Source organism: Emys orbicularis, chromosome 1, assembly GCF_028017835.1.
Source record: "Emys orbicularis isolate rEmyOrb1 chromosome 1, rEmyOrb1.hap1, whole genome shotgun sequence".
NCBI lineage: Eukaryota > Metazoa > Chordata > Testudines > Emydidae > Emys > Emys orbicularis.
The window spans coordinates 308,627,901-308,649,861 of NC_088683.1; the positions used below are offsets into that span (position 1 = coordinate 308,627,901).

Sequence of the window (21,961 nt, forward strand, 5' to 3'; positions counted from 1 at the left end):
TGACATCCCTAAAGGATCTAACAAGGTGTTTCCATAACAGAAAGCAAAGATCAGGACTTCTAACCACTGTTTCAGCCCTTGACCTTCCAATGTTTTCTCTCTCTCTCCTTTCTTGGTGCAAAGACCTGCCTTTTAATGATTGTCTGTGGAGGGCCAGGAACACTTATGGTGCAATACAGACAATAGGAATAATAATAATGGTATTGATCCTCCTGTGCAGTGGTGAGTGCTGGCACCCCATTTCCATGGAATCTCTCCATACCAGAACAGCAGTATGTATATGTTCAACTAGCGTACCTTCTCATTAACTGCCAGATCAAGGCCAGGGTTAGTGTGCGATTTCCTTCATTGAGATCCTGCCCAGCAATTCCAACGAGGGAAAACTTGGCTTGATTCTTTCCCAGATCCACTGCGTAGTTGCAGTTTTCAAGCTGTTAATGACAGAGTCAGTTAGGGTGCTTCGTAAATGTGAAACAGTTGCTGTTCAGGGCATTCATGCTATCTTTAATTGTTACAGGGAACTTAGGCCAGATCCTGCCAATGGATCCAGGCAGCAGCTCCATCCAATGGGGGTCAATGTGTGTACAGGGGTTTGGCTGTTTTAGGATCTGGCCCTTAGATACTATGAGGATAGGCAGCTTAGACAAATCTAACATAGAAATGCTATTGTATATCATCAGAGCCTAAATGCCATCACACAGACCAGGAAATATGGAGACAGAGTGTACAGCATTGTGCAATCATGCCCACCTCCAGCACCGCAGAGTGATTGTGTGGGACAATAACTGAGGTTTTCAGTCCGTAAGTATTAATGTTTTAGGTCCTTTAGTCATCTTGTGCTGCTTCACACAAATAGTATGGGAATGTTCCGGACCAAAATTCTTCACTGTGGTAGAGCTGGGAGAAAGCTGGGTAGTTAGTGGAGATTCAGAGGGGAACTCTTAACCAGCTTGTCAGGTATCTGTGTCAGGAATGTTTAAAATCTGCTTATTTCTTTCATGTGGTGGAGGTGATCTGGAGGGCTGGAATTAATGTGGGTGTCACATGACTCATCATGGACATATATCGGGACTTGTGATTAGAGCGAATTGGATAGTGGGAAAAATTATTCACTAATACATTTTTAAAGACTGATAGAAAAATGTCAAGTTTCTTGATATCACAAATAATGTTTGACCATCCATCCAGCTTGTGAAACATGGTTGAATTTATTAGGAAACTCATGGAAAGTAGACACTGATTAGACAATAAAAATATAATTTGGTTGGATCTACTTATGACTTGAGAACAATGTCTGCTGGCACATGCAAGTCCCTACACAGACATTTTTAAGCACAATCATCTGTCACATGCAGATGCTACATGCTATTGTTTGCACTCGAAAGAATACAGATGCAAGTGTCTGCAGGTGCAAAATTACATACACACAAAAGGAGGCCAGATTGAGAATTCTTTGAAAATGTAACCCACAGTAACAAAGGCAAATCAGACTTTACACTTTGTAATTTGTTGATTAAGGACTCAGTTCCATTTTCAAACATGTGCATAGTCAATCTGTAATGAATGGGGCTATGTATGGGTCGATTGCTCTCTATGGGCTTGTCTACACTGGCCCGCTAAATCAGCGCCACTGCAATCAATGCAGCGGCGTCAATTTAGTGGGTCTGGTGAAGACGCAATAAGTCAATGGGAGATCGCTCTCCCTGAGAGGCAGAAGAGTTAGGTTGATGTAAGCTTTTTTCACCCCCCCGAGCGATGTAACTTACATCGACTTAAGCAGTAGTGTAGATGAAATGGAATAAATATCCTCATAAGAACCATGCCAATTTTTTTTACCTTCTTCATGTTACCACCCAGCTTAGGGTATGGTGGTTTGTTCACTCTGCTCCAGTCTACCGGCACTTTAATCTTTTCATAAAGCTGGAAGATAACCATGGCATCTGACAGGTCACTGAAACAATGGAAACATATTGTGACTTATAATGTGAGCAAGGAATCCAGTTGATTTAGTTGGGGATTGGTCCTGCTTTGAGCAGGGGGTTGGACTAGATGACCTCCTGAGGTCCCTTCCAACCCTGATATTCTATGATTCTAATTTAAGCATTAGTAGAACGAATCACATTTTCCTAAAGAATGAAACAGAGGCATCTGTTTTCATAAGGACTAGCAATGTGTTCATGTTTTCTAGAAATATTTTTTTCTTAAGATGTAGATCACATTAGTCATCTAAAGGAAGGATAACTTTCCTTACCTATATAAATGATTGACACGGGGACTAACACCCAAGGAGTTCATCCAGTTCCTAAATGTCCTCTCTTCCCTTGTTTCACCTAAAATAACAGAATATCAATCAACAGATCCTCAAGACAACACTTCAGTGAAATAAACTTTTTACAACAAGGAAAATATAAATGCAGATTTTACTGTATACTAAAATGACATGTAGAATGAAATATCAACAGGCAGTGAAATACGAGAGTACAGAACAGTAGGTAATGTTCTGTACATACCATATGCACTGTCATATTTGAGCAGATTGTTCTCAAACTTACTTAAGAAATTCAACTTTAGTCTGTGTCGAATCATGAGACATTTCAGCATGAGCTTTGTGAGAAAGTTAGAAGCAATTGAAAATACAGATTTATGATGAGTTGCCGTCTGCAGTCACACCACATAAGAGATTGATCTTGTATGGAGCTGAGCATTCTTCCTCAATCCAGCAAAGCACTTACTTAACTTTAAGCACACACAAAAATCTCATTGACTTCAATAGGACTACTCATAAGAACATATAAGAACATAAGAACGGCCATACTGGGTCAGACCAATGGTCCATCTAGCTCAGTATCCTGTCTTCCGACAGTGGCCAATGCTAGGTGCCCCAGAGGGAATGAACAGAACAGGTAATCATCAAGTGATCCATCCCATGTTGCCCATTCCCATCTTCTGGCAAACAGAGGTTAGGGACACTTCAGAGCATGGTTTTGCATCCCTGCCCATCCTGGTTAATAGCCATTGTTGGACCTATCCTCCATAAACTTATCTAGTTCTTTTTTGAACCCTGTTATAGTCTTGGCCTTCACAGCATCCTCTGGCAAAGAGTTCCACAGGTTGACTGTGCAGTGTGTGAAGAAATTCATATGCTTATGCTTAGTTTTGAGCACACAATTTAGGTTTTTTGCTGCATTGGACTAGAAAGATCAGCACTTTGCAAAACTGCGCTGCTACTGCAGACTGGTGAAATTGCATTTAAAGAACTCCTTAGTTGTTGTTGTTGTTGTCAGCTACACAACAATATTTAATAGAAGTGTCACACTGAGCATGTGCAAAAGCCTGCTTTTCATTGATTATAATTTACCTATATTTTAGAATTCTTCAAAAAGCTATCAGTGACTGTTGCTGATTGATGTCTAGACACATGCAAAGTTTAAAGTTTTGCATTCAGATGTTTGTGAGTTATTTGTGCACAGAAAAAGTCTCTAAAATATTAGCAAAGAGGGAAAATTATACTTTTTTTCTGCTCATTTAACTTAAAAATCTCCAAGCAGAACCTCCTCCCAGAAAAATTCAACTTTGGGCTGAGACCAAGCAGGAAGTTTCAGTCCAAACAAAAATTTTTTAGGAGGTTTACATACAAAGGAAATAAGTTTATAATGGACATTTCCAAGTTGTCATATTGGATAAAAGAACTAAGGTCAGCTCACAATAACTGTAAGCCACACAGATATTGAAGTCATTAAAGTCAATAAGCTTAGGTGGCTCTAGTGCCACAGAAGACAAGAACTCACTTTGCTCAGAAAGGAGATCTGATGTGCAACAAAGCAAACTGTGCCTTTCTCATAATAACTCCATAAGAGATTTGTCTAGACTAGAGTTTTTGCTCTTGTTTTAACTTAACTGTTTGTTAGTTAAATCAAGTTAATTGACAAATACAATTATAAATGCTAGTTCAGACATCCCATAAATGTTTGTTCCAGGACACAAAACTGGAACTACCATTTGTGGAGTCATAGAATTGTAGGACTGGAAGGGACCTCAAGTGGTCATCTAGTCCAGTCCCCTGCACTCATGGCAGGACTAAGTATTATCTAGACCATCCCTGACAGGTGTTTGTCTAACCCTGCTCTTAGAAATCTCCAATGATGGAGATTCCACAACCTCCCTAGTCAATTAACTCTAATTTAAACAGGACCACGAATTCTAGTCTAGACAAACCAAGGAGGCATAAAGCCACAGTGCATTCAAACAAATACACCTACAGTGAAGGGAGCCAACTATATCTGAAGCCACATGCAAGTAACACACAGCAATATCTCATCCTCAAACCTGCCTTGGCTAATGTTGCAGTAAGTACATGGCAGGAGAAAGTTGAGCTAACAGCTGAATTACCCAACCAGGTCTCAGTTACATGTTAAAAGTCAGAGGCCTCAGTTGGATGCCAATTCTTATTTGTATTTTCCTTACCTTCAATAGAACTCCAGTCAATGTCCTGGTTCTCTGGTTTTTGGAGGGCAGGATATCTGTTAAATAGGTTGGCAATGAAAGCCAAGTTTAACTTGGGGTTGCCACGGACTACATCTGTGGCAGTAACAAACTGCCGGCAGCCCAATCTCTCTGCTTGCTGCAACATGCACTCTGCCCTCTGGATGTCATCCTTCTCCTAAGAGATATCAAACGCGTCAGTCAGCAAAAACATGAAAATATGTTGACATCCAATAGCACTGAAATATCACACTCATAATACACATGAACGTGCTGTCTCTTTTCATACTGATGCTGTAAAAACTACAACACATTCTTGTTTAAATCCATAACATTTTCCTTTTCCACATTACAAATCACGTCAATATCTGCAAATTGCTTTTAACTAAAATCAATGTGCTACACCATGCGACATTAAAATGAATGTTTAAGATAAATCTTAACACATAGGATAAGCTTGAAAAATAACCCAGAAAAATGTCCGTAAACATATATTGGCAAAGTATTGCTAATGTGTCTAGCTGGTTCATTGGCTTTTAAAGCTTCTGTGATAACTCATGCTGGAAGATAGTTTGTTATCACATATCAATTTAATTCTGCATTTTTGGTTTTTGAATGCAGGATTACGCTCCAATGGTAAATCTAGTTTGCTTGTTTAGGTATTACAGTGCATCCTAGGTTCTAGGAATGTTAGTGTATAAGTGCGTATCATCTTACCCTTAATCCTGTCATGTCAATAGCAATAGCTGGAATACCTTCTTCATTTCCCTTTGGGGCAACTTGGTCCAGCAAATGGTAATAAGCTTTGGAATCCTGCAACAGACCAAGAAATTAAAGGGGGGAAAAGTCACATCTAAAGCCAGGTTTTGCATGCCAATACTTCCGATGAACAATGAGCAAGCATGCTTTGTTTTTATTACATCAACCATTTGACAACATAATTAAATTAATCAAGCTGAAAGCATTTAACAGTTTCCATTGTATGCCTTCTGGTTTGCATATCTGTTTGTTTTATAAAGTAATTAAAACGTTAAATATGGAAAAGCTGGAAGCATTAGACACAATACTGCATGTTGCATTTAGGAAAAAAGGATAGAATTGATTTAATATGAACATATTAAATTAGAGATATGAAAAATATACCTTTATAAGGCTGTAGAAGTCAGTCAGCTAAAGGTTTAGTAAAAGAACAGACAGAAGGAGGAAGCAGAAGTTTAAAGCAGAGTTTAAAGAAACGTTGAAATGGTCACAAAGTACAAAGTAAAGTTTTCAAGGACAGACATTAAAGCTGACAAGTTAAAAAGCATTTTTTTAGGAAAAGGCTAAAACAAGACAAAGATTTCACATGCTGTTTACTTTCATCTTTATAAAGCATAGTGTTGGTTCCATGTGTACAAAAAATTAATCTCACGTCAGAAATCATCTTAAACATAAATACAGCCCTTCAAATAAAGATTCAGATTTAAAAAAGAAAAAAAGACCAAGAAATTGTTACTATTTAGATACATGGAAAAAGGCTCCGGGTGATATCCTGCAAACCTTTACTGCTGAAATTTGTCTTCATGTGCACAAGTAATTCCACTGAAGTTTCCAGATTTCTACCCAAATGCTTCCTTGTAAGCATACATTCATTGTATAACATATGTATTTATAAAAGAGGCAAAGCTGATTAGAAGTAGTAAATAGTTACATAGGCTGAAATCCTGGCCCTGTTGAAGTCAATGTCTACTTTATATTTTCCAACATTGATGTGACATAAATCATAGTTTAGATTTAATTAGCTACATTAGATAACTCTCCAGCCTGCCTATGTAAGGGTGAGGGTCCCACAGCCCTTCTCCAGGAAAAATATCTATTGAGTTAAAAAATATCTATTGAGTTCAGTGGAAATTTTATGCATGAGGTGACTGTAGAATTGGGCTCAAAATCTTTCATATTTTCTTCCTACTCTTATTTGTTATTGTGTGGCTAGCCCAAGCCTCGGTCTGAGTTGCAATATCCAGACTGCTATTTTTCGCATGCTAATGCAAGCGCTGCCAACACAACTCTGTCTACCCCAGACTGGGAGGCTCACCTCCAGCTGCAGTGTAGACATACCCTAAAGCCCTAACCCTGGAAACACTCTACCCACGTGGTTAACTTTAATCAAGTGAGTAGTCGTATTGAATTGAACGGGACTATTTACAAGCTTAAAGTTAAGCGCACACATACGTGTTTTCAGGATTGTGGCCTAAGCCATCACCTCCAGGTGAACAAGCTCAGTCCAGAGGAGAAAGCTGAAGCTTGGGGTTGTTATTTTTGCTGTAGCTGATCAGTGTTTCTCATACCTTGATGTCTGAGCTGAAGTTATTGATTTTGTTGCATCCAGCGTTCTCCAGGTGATAGTTAGCCCACCTCAGCAGCAGTTCCTCTGGGGATAATTTCATCAGATCCTCTAGACTCTCTCCTTCACGCAGAAGGGCAATCAGAGCTGGGCAAGCACAAAATGGAAAGAAAAATAAACACCATGCACAGGAATATTTGTGCTCTTAATTTATCCATCTTAACTTCCTTTACTGAGCAAGGGCCTGATCCTTCTCCCACCGAAGAAAATGGGGGAGATCAGTGTGTTTATATATTTGAGAGGCTCAAGTAAAGCGAAAGCTGTCCCTTGAGCCTACAGTTATTTTATTATTAAGGAATTAATTTGTTGTTAGAGATGTTACAGCCATTTTGCTGTCTTCTGGGCAGTGTTTTGTATAACTGTTGCATCAAAGAATTGTAAACCCCACTTCCTCCTTCCGTGCTCAAATAAAAAAATGTTATTCTACTGGCAGATTTACATTTTGGCTTTTTAATTTTGTTTTTCTATTTCACATGCCATACATTCTCAAATGTGTTTGGTTTTCATTTTATGTTAAGGAGCTACATTTTACATAGACAAAAAACCCAACACAATGTATTAGAGCATTGTTCATTCACAAGTGACACAGAATGCTTTCCAGCTTTTTGCACACTAAACACACAAAGAAAAGTAACATCTATAGCTTACAGTATATTGTCTCATGCATGTAACATCTACAGATGTCGCCGGGCAGCGGTGAAGCAGGGTACAAAGGCTAAGTTTCAGGAAGAATGAAGAGCATCAGTATGGAGAGCAAGGCAGTTTAGAAAGTAAGGTATGAATAGTCCAGAAATTCCCAGCTGTGGTTTATGGATCACTGGTAGTCTCTGGAGCAATGGCTGGTGATTTACAGAGCTGGCTGGTCACCTGGGGCTGGCTCCCTCCTTTGTTTCCAGCTGTTTGTACAAGTGGCCAGGTTCTTCATTGCAAGGAGAGCCTGCAGGCCTTTAAAAACAGCTGGGAACAAGGAAGAAGAGTGAGCTTTGCTGCCTCTTCTAGATACCATCACTATATAATAAGTGAAAGAGAGGAAAATGGAGCCATTCTCTGCAACTGGAGATACCAGTGGGACTGCCAGCCCTCAGCAGGACAGCAGTGTGGAGGGGAGAATGAAGAAGCCAAGCAATATGTTCAGGGGAGACGGCAGAGGCGGTGGTGGTACAGGTTATAAGAAGTGCTGGTGACTGGGTATCAAATCCAGGGGAGAAGGGAAAGAAGCAGCAGGAAAATATATGGTTGGAGAGCAGTGTGCGTGTGTCATTTTTAAGAGAAGGGAGATTTTGCACTGGATTCTATGAAGAACAGGAAACCAGCAGGGCTTCCTGACTGTAGCATGATGTGCTCCTGATCCCAGGTATAGGTAAGGAGACAAGGATACACATTTTGGTTGGACTGAAAGTTTGGGGCCTCTGGGCTTATGGAGACTAGAACTGGGTGAATCAGAGTAGTGAAGAAGAGAGGCAATGAAGACTTGACTAAGGGCAGGTCTACACAATGGAGCTAAGTCGACCAAAGTTACACAATTCCAGCTACGTGAATAATGTAGCTGGAGTCAACGTACCTTAGGTTGAGTTATTGCAGTGTCTACACTGCGCTGGATCCACGGGAGAAACTCTCCCGTCGACTTACCTTATGCTTCTCGTTCCGGTGGTGTACCGGAGTCGACGGGAGAGTGATCGGCGATCAATTTAGCGGGTCTTCACTAGACCCACTAAATCAACCCCCAGTGGATCGATCGCCGTGCGTCAATTCCTCCAGTAAGTGGAGACAAGCCCTAAGAGTCCACAGGACTCATTGAAATAACACTTCTAAAGATGAGAGCACTGGTTTGAGAAAGTGTACCGCATGTACCTTCATTTCTGCTGAGCTCAATGTCGGCAAACAAGCCAATTTTGATAACTTGCCATAAGAGGCCCAAGACCAGGTAAGGTTTCCCTTCTTTTAAGTCTTCAGCCCCAATGTTAACAACATGGCACCCGATGGCTGAGGCAGAGTTCAAAGCAAGGTTCAAATTTTCCTGAAGAGAGAGAGAGAGAGAGAAAGAGGTTTCTTATTATGCAATAACTAAATAGTGGAGGGGAGGGAGGAGGAGAACTAAAGAGGGGGTGGGGAACTCAGTGGAAATATAGTGAGCAAAATTAGGTATAACCCTTTTCAGATCAGGGCCTAGGGTGTGATAGCTTAGAACTCCCAGGAGTAAAAGCAAATCCTGTGCCCTTCTGCAGCACAGGGAACCTCTCCTTTGCAAAATTAAAAAGCTTCCATTTCTTGTCCTGAACTGTTACAAGACATTGGACCTTAAGCCCCTCACTTGTCCTTGTCTGGATATTGCTCATTCTGGTGTTTACACTGGTGGAATATGGGATGAGAGAGAAAATCCATATTTTGAGGAGTGTGGGGTGGAAAGAAGGAGCTTCAATATATCAAGGTGGTGGGATGGAAAGAAGAAACATTTCGGGCAGGTGGCTTCTTTTCTTTTCTTTTCTTTTCTTTTTTCAAAAGGGCAGTTTGAATCTGCTCAAAGGCTTGGGTTGTTCGAATAAGCCCCTGGGGAGATGGATTAGTAGGCAGAGGGCAGGTGAGGCAGGCAAAGGTGCATGACAAATGCCATTTGTTTCCTGGCTCTGCAATTTATCACATGGATTTCACCACCGTGAGTGTGAGAGGTACATTCGATTAGGTAGAAAATACACAGGGACACAAAGCGTAAATTGTCATAAAATGAAAAATTTATAGCATTGAAAAATAATCACCCTCTCTTTATTTGACAGTTGTAAAAGGGTTAAGTTAAAGCATAAGCTATATTGATTAAATCATGTCTAAATCTGACAGGGATTGATCTGTGCTGCATCAATAAGACCAAGAGGATTAAAACTGGAAAAAAATGTGGACTGCAGCACAGAAACCAAACTTAATGGCTTCTAAGCTCACTTGAGCCTGGCTAATGTTCCATTTAATCAGAGTAACTAAAGGCTACAGTGGGTTATGTGTACATATATAGTAGATATTTATTTATATCCTGGTACAGAGGTACATATATACTGTATATAGAATGATGTATCTCTACATATTATTGTAAAGGAAATAGAATAAACCTGAATTTAGATCTTGGCAGGTAGAATTTTATTTTCCAGAATTTCATCTTTAAAAAATGAAGGTGTGCACACATGCACGCAATGTATGTTACAAAATGAATCCAACACGCTGGTTGAACAGATAAAAATCACAAAAGAAAATGCAAATGCTAAGGGCCCAACAACGTTAACTCAGCCATCTTTCATATATGTGGTATTTTCTAGAGGAAGGATGACCTTTTGATTAAGGCACTAGACTGGAACTCAGGAGATGTGGGTTCAGTTTCTGGCTCTGCCACAGAATTCCTGTGTGACCATGGGGAAGTCACTTAATCACAGTACTCAGGTGTCATTTACTCAGGGGTGAAAGTGGGCCGGTACAGGCCGGTACGGCGTACCGGTAAAAAGTGGCCACCAGTACCGGCCTGTACGCAGCCGACATTAAAGCGCTGCCACGGCAGCACTTTAAGGACTCTGTTTAAAGTGCTGCTGTGGCAGCACTTTAACATCGTTGCCCCTTTTGCCCCCCTCCAGGCTGATGACGGGGGGGGGGCGGGGGGGGGCAAAAGAGGCACCTACCCCAGGGCCAGCGATTTAAAAGGGCCCGGGTCTCTGGCCACCGCCACTGCTACCGCGGCAGCAGCCGGAGCCCCGGATGCTTTAAATCGCCACCAGAGCCCGGGGCGATGCAGGCCAAGCAGCGCGGATGGGCTGGCTGGGGGAAGCTGACCCCAGCCCCGCCCCTTCCGCCCAAGGCCCTGCCCCTTCCAGGCCCTTGTACCAGTAAGTGTTTATTGTTACTTCCACCCCTGCATTTAGTATTCTAGCGGTTAACCCATATTTGAATTTGTCATTGTCTTCATCTCATCTCATCTGTAGTATTCATTAGGCACCTATCACTTAGATCCTCCTAAGATTTATACCTTGCTTAATTATAAGAACATGAGTAGTCCCATTGACTTCAATGGGATCATTCTCAAGTTCAAAATTAAGCATGGATATAAATCTTTGCAGAATTGCAGCTCAAGTACCCTACTTTGCCACAAACTGTGTCTGGCTGCATTGTGCAGGGCCATGAAATTTATAGCATTACACCTAATTAATTACATAACAGAGACTCAGCATTTATACTTGATGTTTCAGTACCTGTATAGTGAATGGAGTGAGCTTCTTTTTGTTGATTGTTCTTTCATCAATTGTATCTGGCACTGAAAAGTTGATCATTTTACTGTAAATTAAAGAATAAACGCAAGTGAGAAATATGTCACTTTGCCTACAACAAAGTCATTTTGAACCTTCATCATAAAATCATAGAATCATAGGAATGAAAGGTACCTGAAGAGCTCATCTAGTCCAGTCCCCTGCACTAATGGCCCGCGCCGCTTCCAGCAGCTCCCTTTGGCACAGAGCAGCAAACTGTGGCCAGTGGGCACTGCGATCGGCCGAACCTGCGGACGCGGCAGGTACACAAACCAGCCCGGCCCTCTAGGGGCTTTCCCTGCACAAGCAGCAGAACAAGTTTGGGAACCACTGATCTAGACCATCCCTGACAGGTGTTTATCCAACCTGCTCTTATAAATCTCCAATGATGGAGGTTCCACAACCTTCCTGGGCAATTTATTCCAGTGCTTAACTATCCTGACAGCTAGGACATTTTTCCTGATGTCCAACCTAAACCTCCCTTGCTGCAATTTAAGCCCATTGCTTCTTGTCCTATCCTCAGAGATTAAGGAGAACAATTTTTCTCCCTCTTCCTTGTAACAACTTTTTATGTACTTGAAAACTCTTATGTCTCCTCTCAGTCTCCTCTTCTCCAGACTAAACAAACCCAATTTTTCAATCTTCCTTCATAGTTCATGTTTTCAAGACCTTTAATCATTTTTGTTGCTCTTCTCTGGACTTTCTCCAATTTGTCCACATCTTTCCTGAAATGTGCCACCCAGAACTGGACACAATACGCCAGTTGAGACCTAATCAGTGCAGAGTGTGACATGTTGATCAGATATCCAGAGACTGAATTGACACAAGAACTTGCTTAGTGCATTAGAAAGTCCAGGAACGCTGGAGAGAGAGAGAGAGAGAGAGACACACACATACACACACACACACTCATATACACACGTACTGCAATATTTAGCACAGCTTTTTCCTAACCAGTGGAGGCAGGGAAGGTGACAAGCAGATATATTGAATAGTGGCCAAAAAGGGCAATAAAGTAAACCTGTGTGAAATTCAAAATGTTCATTTTGTGAAAATTCATGTCAAAATATTCAGTTTCATGTTGCTTTTCACCCTCTACCTCCAAAGATTTTATGCAAAATTTGGAAAAAAAAAAAAAAAGCTATTTTCATTGTCCACAACTGCAACCAAATCCTCAAATTTACACACATTTTTGACACAAAGCCATGTTCACTCAAAAATGGACCAGTCTGTACAAAAATGGCCTCAATTTTGCTCAAAAAATAGGCAGACTTCAGCAGAATTTAACGTTCACAATAAAATGTGAAAACCATAATTTTTGCATCACAAATATTTTGCATGCCTCTAGACAGGGCCGGCTCCAGGCACCAGCCCACCAAGCTTGTGCTTGGGGCGGCACCTGGAGGGGGGCGGCGCGGCGCTCCGGCTCTGGCCGCCGGGGAGAGCGGGGCCGCGACTGGGCTCGCCGCCCTCCCCCGGCGCTCTGGCCGCCGGGGAGAGCGGAGCCCCAGCCGGCTCACCGCCCTCCTCCCGGCGCTCTGGCCGCCGGGGAGAGCGGAGCCGCAGTGGGCTCGCCGCCTTCCCCCCGGCGCTCTGGCCGCCGGGAAGAGTGGAGGGGGGAAGGGTGAGGAAGAAGAGAAGAGCGGCTAGTCCCATAGAAAGAGGGGAGGAGTTGATGGAGACAGCACCAAATCTGGGCCCCGGGACGGTACAGGGTGGCATAAGGGGGACTATAAAGGAAAATAGGAACAGACAGGGGTTGCGACTAGAGGGAACAGGGGATAGATTAGTAGATCGCACTGTCACCAGGCAAAGGCAGGTTTATGTGATTGGGGACTCCTTACTGAGGAGGTTAGACAGGCCTGTGACCAGGGCGGACCCAGAGAACAGAAGGGTGTGCTGTCTGCCGGGCGCTAAGATACGGGATGTGGACCTGCGGTTGAAAAGGATCCTAAAAGGAGCAGGTAGGAACCCCTTGATCATCCTTCACGTAGGAACGAATGACATGGCTAGGTTCTCGCTAGAGAGAATCAAGGGAGATTATGCCAGGCTGGGGAAGACGCTTAAGGAAATCGAGGCTCAGATCATTTTCAGTGGGATTCTGCCTGTTCCTAGAGAAGGGCAGCAAAGGGCTGACAGGATTGTGATGATAAATAGTTGGCTAAGGGAGTGGTGCTATAAGGAGGGCTTTGGGATGTATGGCCATTGGGAGGCTTTCGGGGACAGACAACTGTTCTCACGGGATGGACTTCACCTAAGTAGGGAAGGAAATAGACTTCTGGGAGGGAGGCTGGCTCATCTCAACAAAAGAGCTTTAAACTAGGAATTCGGGGGAGACGGTTGGGAGATGTCCAGTTAATCTCCACGCCAAATTACAACATTGAGAAGGAGGGTGACAAGATAAGAACGGATATAGCCGGGGGGAAGAGATTGGACATAAGGAGGAGGGGGGGGGATGGATTCTAGACTAATAGGTCAGACTGGCGGTACGGTGTCCGTACCAAATCGGATAACTAATGTGAGGGAGGCTAAACGGCATAAATTAAGATGTTTATACACCAATGCAAGAAGCCTAGGTAACAAAATGGAGGAATTGGAGCTCCTGGTCCGAGAAATGAGACCGGATATCGTAGGAATAACCGAAACGTGGTGGAACAGTAGTCATGACTGGAGTACAGGTACGGAAGGGTATGTGCTGTTTAGGAACGACCGGAACAAAGGTAAAGGTGAGGGAGTAGCATTGTATGTCAATAATGAGGTAAACTGTAAAGAAATAATAAGTGATGGAATGGATAAGACGGAGTCTGTCTGGGCAATACTCACATTGGGTAAAAAAACTACTAGAGCCTCCCCAGGGATAGTGCTTGGGGTGTGCTATAGACCGCCGGGATCTACCCTGGATATGGACAGAGAACTCTTTAATGTTTTTAGGGAAGTAAATACTAATAGGAACTGTGTAATCATGGGAGACTTTAACTTCCCGGATATAGATTGGGGAACAAATGCTAGTAACAATAATAGGGCTCAGATTTTCCTAGACGTGATAGCTGATGAATTCCTTTATCAAGTAGTTACTGAACCGACGAGGGGGGATGCCATTTTAGATTTGGTTTTGGTGAGTAGTGAGGATCTCGTTGAGGAAATGGTTGTAGGAGACAACCTTGGCTCGAGTGATCATGAGCTAATTCGGTTTAAACTAAATGGAAGGATTAACAGAATTAAATCGGAGACTAGGGTTTACGATTTCAAAAGGGCTAACTTTAATAAATTAAGGCGACTAATTAGGGAAGTGGATTGGACTAACATATTTATGGATCTAAAGGCGGAAAGCGCCTGGGATTATTTCAAGTTGAAGTTGCAGGAGCTGTCGGAGGCCTGTATCCCGAGAAAGGGAAAACGGATCGTAGGCAGGAGATTTAGACCGAGCTGCATGAACGAGCATCTCAGAGGGGTGATTAAGAAAAAACAGAAAGCGTACAAAGAGTGGAAGAGGGGAGGGATCAGCAAGGAAACCTACCTTATTGAGGTCAGAGCATGTAGAGATGGAGTGAGAAAGGCCAAAAGCCGTGTAGAGTTGGACCTTGCGAGGGGAATTAAAACCAATAGTAAGAGGTTTTATAGCCATATAAATAGGAAGAAAACAAAGAAAGAAGAAGTGGGACCGCTGAAGACTGTAGATGGAGTGGAGATTAAGGATAATCTAGGCATGGCACAATGTCTAAACGAATATTTTGCATCGGTCTTTAATGAGGCTAATGAAGGGTTTAGGAATAGAGGCAGTGTAACGGAGGGGAATAATGGAGAGGGGGGTTGACATTACAGTATCTGAGGTAGAAGCCAAACTCGAACAGCTTAACGGGACTAAATTGGGCGGACCGGATGATCTTCATCCGAGAATATTAAAGGAAATGGCGCGAGAAATTGCAAGCCCGTTAGCGATAATTTTTAATGAATCTGTAAACTCGGGGGTGGTTTAGAGAGGGTCCCATATGAGGAAAGATTAAAGAGGCTAGGACTCTTCAGTTTGGAAAAGAGAAGACTAAGGGGGGACATGATAGAGGTATATAAAATCATGAGTGATGTTGAGAAAGTGGATAAGGAAAAGTTATTTACTTATTCCCATAATACAAGAACTAGGGGTCACCAAAAGAAATTAATAGGCAGCAGGTTTAAAACAAATAAAAGGAAGTTCTTCTTCACGCAGCGCACAGTCAACTTGTGGAACTCCTTACCTGAGGAGGTTGTGAAGGCTAGGACTATAACAATGTTTAAAAGGGGACTGGATAAATTCATGGTGGCTAAGTCCATAAATGGCTATTAGCCAGGATGGGTAAGAATGGTGTCCCTAGCCTCTGTTCGTCAGAGGATGGAGATGGATGGCAGGAGAGAGATCACTTGATCATTGCCTGTTAGGTTCACTCCCTCTGGGGCACCTGGCATTGGCCACTGTCGGTAGACAGATACTGGGCTAGATGGACCTTTGGTCTGACCCAGTACGGCCTTTCTTATGTTCTTATGTTATGTTCTTACCGTTGGACTGGAGAATAGCTACTGTGGTTCCTATTTTCAAGAAGGGGGAAAAAAGTGACCCGGGTAATTACAGGCCTGTTAGTTTAACATCTGTAATATGCAAGGTCTTGGAAAAATTTTTGAAGGAGAAAGTGGTTAAGGACCTTGAGGTCAATGGCAATTGGGACAAATTACAACATGGTTTTACGAAAGGCAGATCGTGCCAAACCAACCTGATCTCCTTCTTTGAGAAAGTAACAGATTTTTTAGATAAAGGAAATGCGGTGGATCTAATATACCTCGATTTCAGTAAAGCGTTTGATACGGTACCGCATGAGGAATTACTGGTTAAATTGGAAAAGATGGGGATCGATATGAAAATCCAGAGATGGATAAAGAACTGGTTAAAGGGGAGACTGCAGCGGGTCGTACTGAAAGGTGAACTGTCAGGTTGGAGGGAGGTTACCAGTGGAGTTCCTCAAGGTTCGGTTTTGGGTCCGATTTTATTTAATCTATTTATTACTGACCTCGGAACCGAATGTAGAAGTGGGCTGATAAAGTTTACGGATGACACAAAGTTGGGAGGTATTGCCAATTCGGAGAAGGATCGAGATATCCTGCAGGGAGACTTGGATGACCTGGTAAACTGGAGTAATAGTAATAGGATGAAATTTAATAGTGAGAAGTGTAAGGTGATGCATTTAGGGATGACTAACAAGAATTTTAGTTATAAGCTGGGGACGCATCGGTTGGAAGTGACGGAGGAGGAGAAGGACCTCGGAGTCCTGGTTGATCGCAGGATGACTATGAGTCGGCAATGTGACGTGGCCGTGAAAAAAGCTAATGCGGTCTTGGGATGCATTAGGCGAGGTATTTCTAGTAGGGATAAGGAGGTGCTGCTTCCGTTATACAAGGCACTGGTGAGACCTCATTTGGAGTACTGTGTGCAGTTCTGGTCTCCCATGTTTAAAAAGGATGAACTCAAACTGGAACGGGTACAGAGAAGGGCCACTAGGATGATCAGAGGAATGGAAAACCTGTCGTATGAAAGGAGACTCGAGGGGCTCGGTTTGTTTACCCTAACCAAAAGGAGGCTGAGGGGGGATATGATTGCTCTCTTTAAATATATCAGAGGGATAAATACCAGGGAGGGAGAGGAATTATTTCAGCTTAGTACTAATGTGGACACGAGAACAAATTGATATAAACTGGCCGTCGGGAAGTTTAGGCTTGAAATTAGACGACCGTTTCTAACCGTCAGAGGGGTGAAGTTCTGGAATAGCCTTCCGAGGGAAACAGTGGGGGCGAAAGACCTCTCTGGCTTTAAGATTAAGCTTGATAAGTTTATGGAGGGGATGGTTTGATGGGATAACGTGATTTTAGTCAATAAGTCAATAACGTGACATCGCTGGTAATTAGTATCAATGGTCAATGTGGGTCTGGCTGGAGAATCTTGCCCGCATGCTCGGGGTTCTGCTGATCGCCATATTTGGGGTCGGGAAGGAATTTTCCTCCAGGGTAGATTGGCAGAGGCCCTGGAGGTTTTTCGCCTTCCTCCGCAGCATGGGGCAGGGGTCGCTTGCTAGAGGATTCTCTGCGACTTGAAGTCTTTAAATCATGATTTGGGGACTTCAACAGCTGAGTCAAGGGAGAGAATTATTCCAGGAGTGGGTGGGTCAGCTTTTGTGGCCTGCATCATGCGGGAGGTCAGACTAGATGATCATAATGGTCCCTTCTGACCTTAAAGTCTATGAGTCTATGAGCCCCGGCCGGGCTCTCCGCCCTCCTCCCGGGGCTCCGGCCGCCAGCAGAGCCACGGCAGGCTCGCCGCCCTCCCCCCGGCGCTGGGGGGGGGGGAGGGGCGGCAAAAAAGCCAGAGCCGGCCCTGCCTCTAGATAGGAGCCCCCTAGAAATTCCCTGTCTCAAGTTTCTTATTACTATTACAAAACATAGTTAATACAGAAGAAAAAGAACGACACATTCATGTGTTTACTGGGCATGATTGACGTGGAATTTTCCCTTTGCATCTAACAATATAGTTCTTTAATAGTAAGTTGTAAAACCTTGGGCTGCTCAGAGCTCTTCACATTTAGGCAGGTTGGTTGTGTTTCAGTATCATTTAATGGAAAAGGTGGAACCAACTCCTGAAGCCCTTACTAAGTTATTCCGTTCTTATCTTAAGCAAAATTTCCATTGTGCCAAGTCTTGAAGTCCTTATTAATCTAAATCTCCAACTAATCCAACATAAGAATTGTATATGAGTAAGGACTGAGTGAGAACTTCAGGATTTGGCTTATGTTGTGTAATGCAGGACATTTCAGCTATGCAAATAAGTATATAAAACTCATTGGGTTCTATATTCTGAGGTCCTTACCCAGTTTTTACTCATTCTCTACTCAGGCTCACTCCTGTTGGCTCCGTTATTTCTCCCCTGATTCTAATGGACAGAGACAGTACTTTTAACATATAAAATATCTATTTTTCAATTATAAACAATAGTTTAAAAAAAGCTTATAATCTCTTAAGAGAAAAGATGTGTGAGAAAGAGAATCACTAGGGCCCTGATCCTGCAAGAATTACACACATGCCTAACTCTAAAAGCAATGCAACTGCTTGTGTACTTCAAGGTAAGCACATGCATCAGTTTTCACAGGGTCAAGGCCTAACTGTGTAGGGAAACATAGGTGGTATTTACCACAGCACGATGCCATCACCAACCGCCTGGAAGAGGTCATCAGTGTCTGGATTCATTGGGAGCACGTGTTGGCAATCAGGATCATTCTCTAGGGCTTTGTTAACCCAGTTCACAAAGGCGTACTTTTCTTCTTCTGCAAGCAAAAGGTCAGATCTATCAATTTGGAGCCTAAAACTTTTACCAATTCTCTTGACATGAAAATGTCAGTTCTTATTAAAAGTGATTTGGCATCTTTTCTGTTACTTATCTATTCTACCTGGGAACCGAACAATTATTTTAAAAAAGGGAGGTTGCATTTTCGGCCAAAATACTGCTCTTACTTCTCCTCAGCTTTATTACAGTTTGTCCAAAATATGCCTATTCTAAGTCACCCTTACCGATACTGCAATTCCCTAAGGCTTTTCACACAGACAGTTACGAAATGATCTCCAAGGAACCATTTAGTTGCAGTTACTACCTATATCAATTGATTCTACATACCCGAATAAGAATGTTGGGTTCCAACACTGGACTGTTCTGAAGTTCCACCGATAGCACAAATCCCCTCCTTTTTATTGATTGCTTTTCGAAAGGTTTTAGCAACATCTGTGCTCTTCAGGCCCTGGAAAACCTTTCAAAATACATAGAGTGATTTTAAAATTGCAAGTTATAAAACTAGAGTAAAACTATGAGCTTTTAGGTTGTAAGTTTCTTGGGACCATGCTGTCCTCTATGTTTTTTTCAGAGCTGAAAACAACGTGGGCATCGAATAAATAAATAATCTGTAATAATAACAATTACTTGAATGGGCACTCTGCACAGAAGCAAGAGTTCACACTTGTGGCTCCCTTTGCAGAATTGGCACCTTTTAATTTTTTTATATTTTAACTAATTAATAGGAAGTTAAAGAGTATTAGAAATCTACAATCTTTGTATTTTGGAGACAAGCCCTTAGAAGTTTAAGTTTTGAACAGAGGTAAGTGAAATTCTGAAATTTCCATCCTGCAGGAAATTCCAATACTTTGACATTTGTTTTTGTCCCAGTTTGTGGAAACTGCATTTACCACTGAAAAATCATTTTGACAAACAATTCCTGACCAGCTCTAGTTTTGAAAGTTAAACTGTTTTTTTCTGAATTCCCTTTTTAGAGGATATTCTCCAAAATAACATTTTACTCACTGCAATAAATTCATCAAAGCTGATTTTGCCATCATTGTTTTGATCTCCCGTGGCCATCAAATTCTGAGTGATTTCTCTGACTTTATATCCTGGCAGAGGCAGATTGGCTGCTTTGAACAGCTCTGTTAATTCAGAACTGCTTATGAAACCATTTCCATCAATGTCTGTAAAGGAAAAAAAACAGCTTAATGAACCTGTCTGCACCGAAAAGTTTGTTTTTTCAGGAAATGTGAATTATGTGTAATGATTTTTTAATCTTATAACAAAAATATAGTAAATTATTTTTAACAATTGCAGTGACCTTTTCAACCCCAGGGAAAGTTTATAATGACCATCAAACAAAAAAAGAAGGAATAATTTGCATGATAGTTGGATATATGTTACAGTAGCAGCATGATATGTGGATGTATTTATAGTTTGAATTTATTAAATTTACACTGAATTAATGGTTTTTACAAAATAAACAAAAACAAACTCAAAACCAAAAGTTATTAGCTTTCTCCTACTACATTCTTTTATTAAGGCCCAAAATGAGAGTGTGAGTTAGGCAGAGATTACCCTGTCTGTAGGAGCATTTCTGAAAATATGCAAAATGACTATCCACAAATTGCTCTCGAATGCACAAATTACGCAAATGAGAAAAATTAGTAAAATAATTTTATTTCTCTAATCTCTTTCTATGACAGTAACCTTGCATGTTATGTGGAACAGTAGCAGGCAAATAATAACAGAAGTATGATTATTCCAATATTGTCCCATTCTTTCATTGCTTCTCATTTTGCTTTGGATATTGGTGAGGGTCCTGTACGTGCAAATGTTTAGCCATCAGCAACCCATGGCATCAAAATGCAGAATTCTATGGAATTTAAAAATGAAACATTCAGTTGTACCACAGCCTATTGTGATTTGTAAGGAATTTTTAATGAGGGGATTTATATGTTGAAACTATTTAGATGTCATGTAGACAGATTTTTTCTTTGACATATGAAAATGCTAGCAACTTGTTATTTGTAATAAACTCTCCTATACTCTCAGTATATATATATATATATTGTCCCAAATTTTGTTTTGTAGTCTTCATTTGCCCAGAGAGAGATTTCAAAGAAGTATATATTGTGATTTCCTGAGTTGAGCTGGAAATTGACCATGCCATTTGCAGCAAAGCCACATAGGATCTACATTTGAGGCTGCTTCTTAGCAACAGAAGTATGGATTAATATGGGATTGTGAAGAGTGTCCTTTCAATGTCTGTCTCACAGTGGAAACAGAAACTAGTAGAGAGAAGAGGACTTAGAGAGAGGATCAGGACTGGGAGAGGAAAAATGCTTGGTAGCAATGAAAGGACTTAATGGCTGAGAATAAGTGAGCTGTGAGAGACAGAAATGCATATCCTTAGAATCAGGGGAGAAAGATGGGCCAGTGTAAGCAGAGAAAAACAGAATGGGGCTTAAAAGTAGAAAAAGGGATATGAATTTAAAAACACACATAGAGCACAAAAGGATCAAGGAAAAGGGGCTGTACATTTGAGGTTTTTTTAATTTGCCTTTGTTTTAGTTTCCCTAGGGGATGTGAACCAGTGTATTATGTTATATCAAAAATCCTTGTTTTGTCTTCTCAGTAATTTGCCTCAAATAAATGTTTGGGTGAAAATACTTTAAAATACTTCATGTATCATTTTCAAAAAGGTTTTCAAATTTATTTCATAAAACCTGTTTCACAACTTTCTGCTGTCTTCATTCAGCAAAGGAATGCCAATACTGTACTTCCAGAAAGCTACAGCAGGCTAAAGTGGTTTTCTTTGAAAAGGACTGCAGTTGTATGAACATTACTTCATATAGTTTCCATTTCACAGTATGACAGTACTGAAGCATGGCTCATTTAACTGAAGCTGGTCAGTACAGAGGGATACAATACAACTTCACCTAGTGTTGTATGTTACATGCTAACTGTACTCACCGACTTTATTGAAAGCTTCTCTTAAGTCTGTCATCTCTTCCTCTGAGATGTGTGCTGTTGATGCCATTTTTTACTTCTTTGAATGACAAGTCTGCAGGAAAATGCATGTTATTAGTTTGTGCCTTTTATTTTTAAGAGTCAGAAGTTCAAAGCAATTTCACTTAGAAGTTAGAATTAACAGCATGACACGAAGTCACTGCATCATTCTTCATAATTTACAACACAGTTTCCATCTGTATCCAGTAGTGTAACTAAGAGGTGACCTTTTTTGATCCTATAGATGTAAATCCACATTGATTTGTTACCAAACTGCGCTGTTTTGCCAAGTCCTGCCCAAAATTCTTGTCAAGGCTGGTGAATACTTTTGATACCTAAATCCCATCCTCACTTGCCTTAATTACTCTGTGGAGGGACAGAACAGAATTATGCTGGACACTCAGGAATTCCCAAAGCCATCCTGCAAGTGTGGGTCAGGATGGCTCAGGATGTTTGGGGGAAAACACA

General features: G+C 41.6%; 1 protein-coding gene across 2 annotated transcripts in view; it reads right to left on the minus strand.

Moving 5' to 3' along the window:
- Nucleotides 1-21,961, minus strand: part of LCP1 (lymphocyte cytosolic protein 1) — a 43,015-nt gene that overhangs the window by 5,762 nt on the left and 15,292 nt on the right. The window contains exons 2-14 of one of the 2 annotated variants that reach the window (XM_065401976.1): nt 21,458-21,548; nt 19,502-19,665; nt 18,824-18,953; nt 18,344-18,476; nt 11,086-11,167; nt 8,717-8,882; nt 6,810-6,952; nt 5,626-5,652; nt 5,200-5,295; nt 4,465-4,660; nt 2,252-2,330; nt 1,837-1,951; nt 298-431 (exon numbers count right to left, since the gene is read on the minus strand). In XM_065401976.1, the coding sequence (XP_065258048.1) occupies nt 298-431; nt 1,837-1,951; nt 2,252-2,330; nt 4,465-4,660; nt 5,200-5,295; nt 5,626-5,652; nt 6,810-6,952; nt 8,717-8,882; nt 11,086-11,167; nt 18,344-18,476; nt 18,824-18,953; nt 19,502-19,665; nt 21,458-21,524 (1,532 nt within the window). In that variant the 5' untranslated portion in view covers nt 21,525-21,548. The remainder of the gene's footprint in view (nt 1-297; nt 432-1,836; nt 1,952-2,251; nt 2,331-4,464; nt 4,661-5,199; nt 5,296-5,625; nt 5,653-6,809; nt 6,953-8,716; nt 8,883-11,085; nt 11,168-18,343; nt 18,477-18,823; nt 18,954-19,501; nt 19,666-21,457; nt 21,549-21,961) is intronic. The other variant, XM_065401984.1, reaches the window with a different exon arrangement.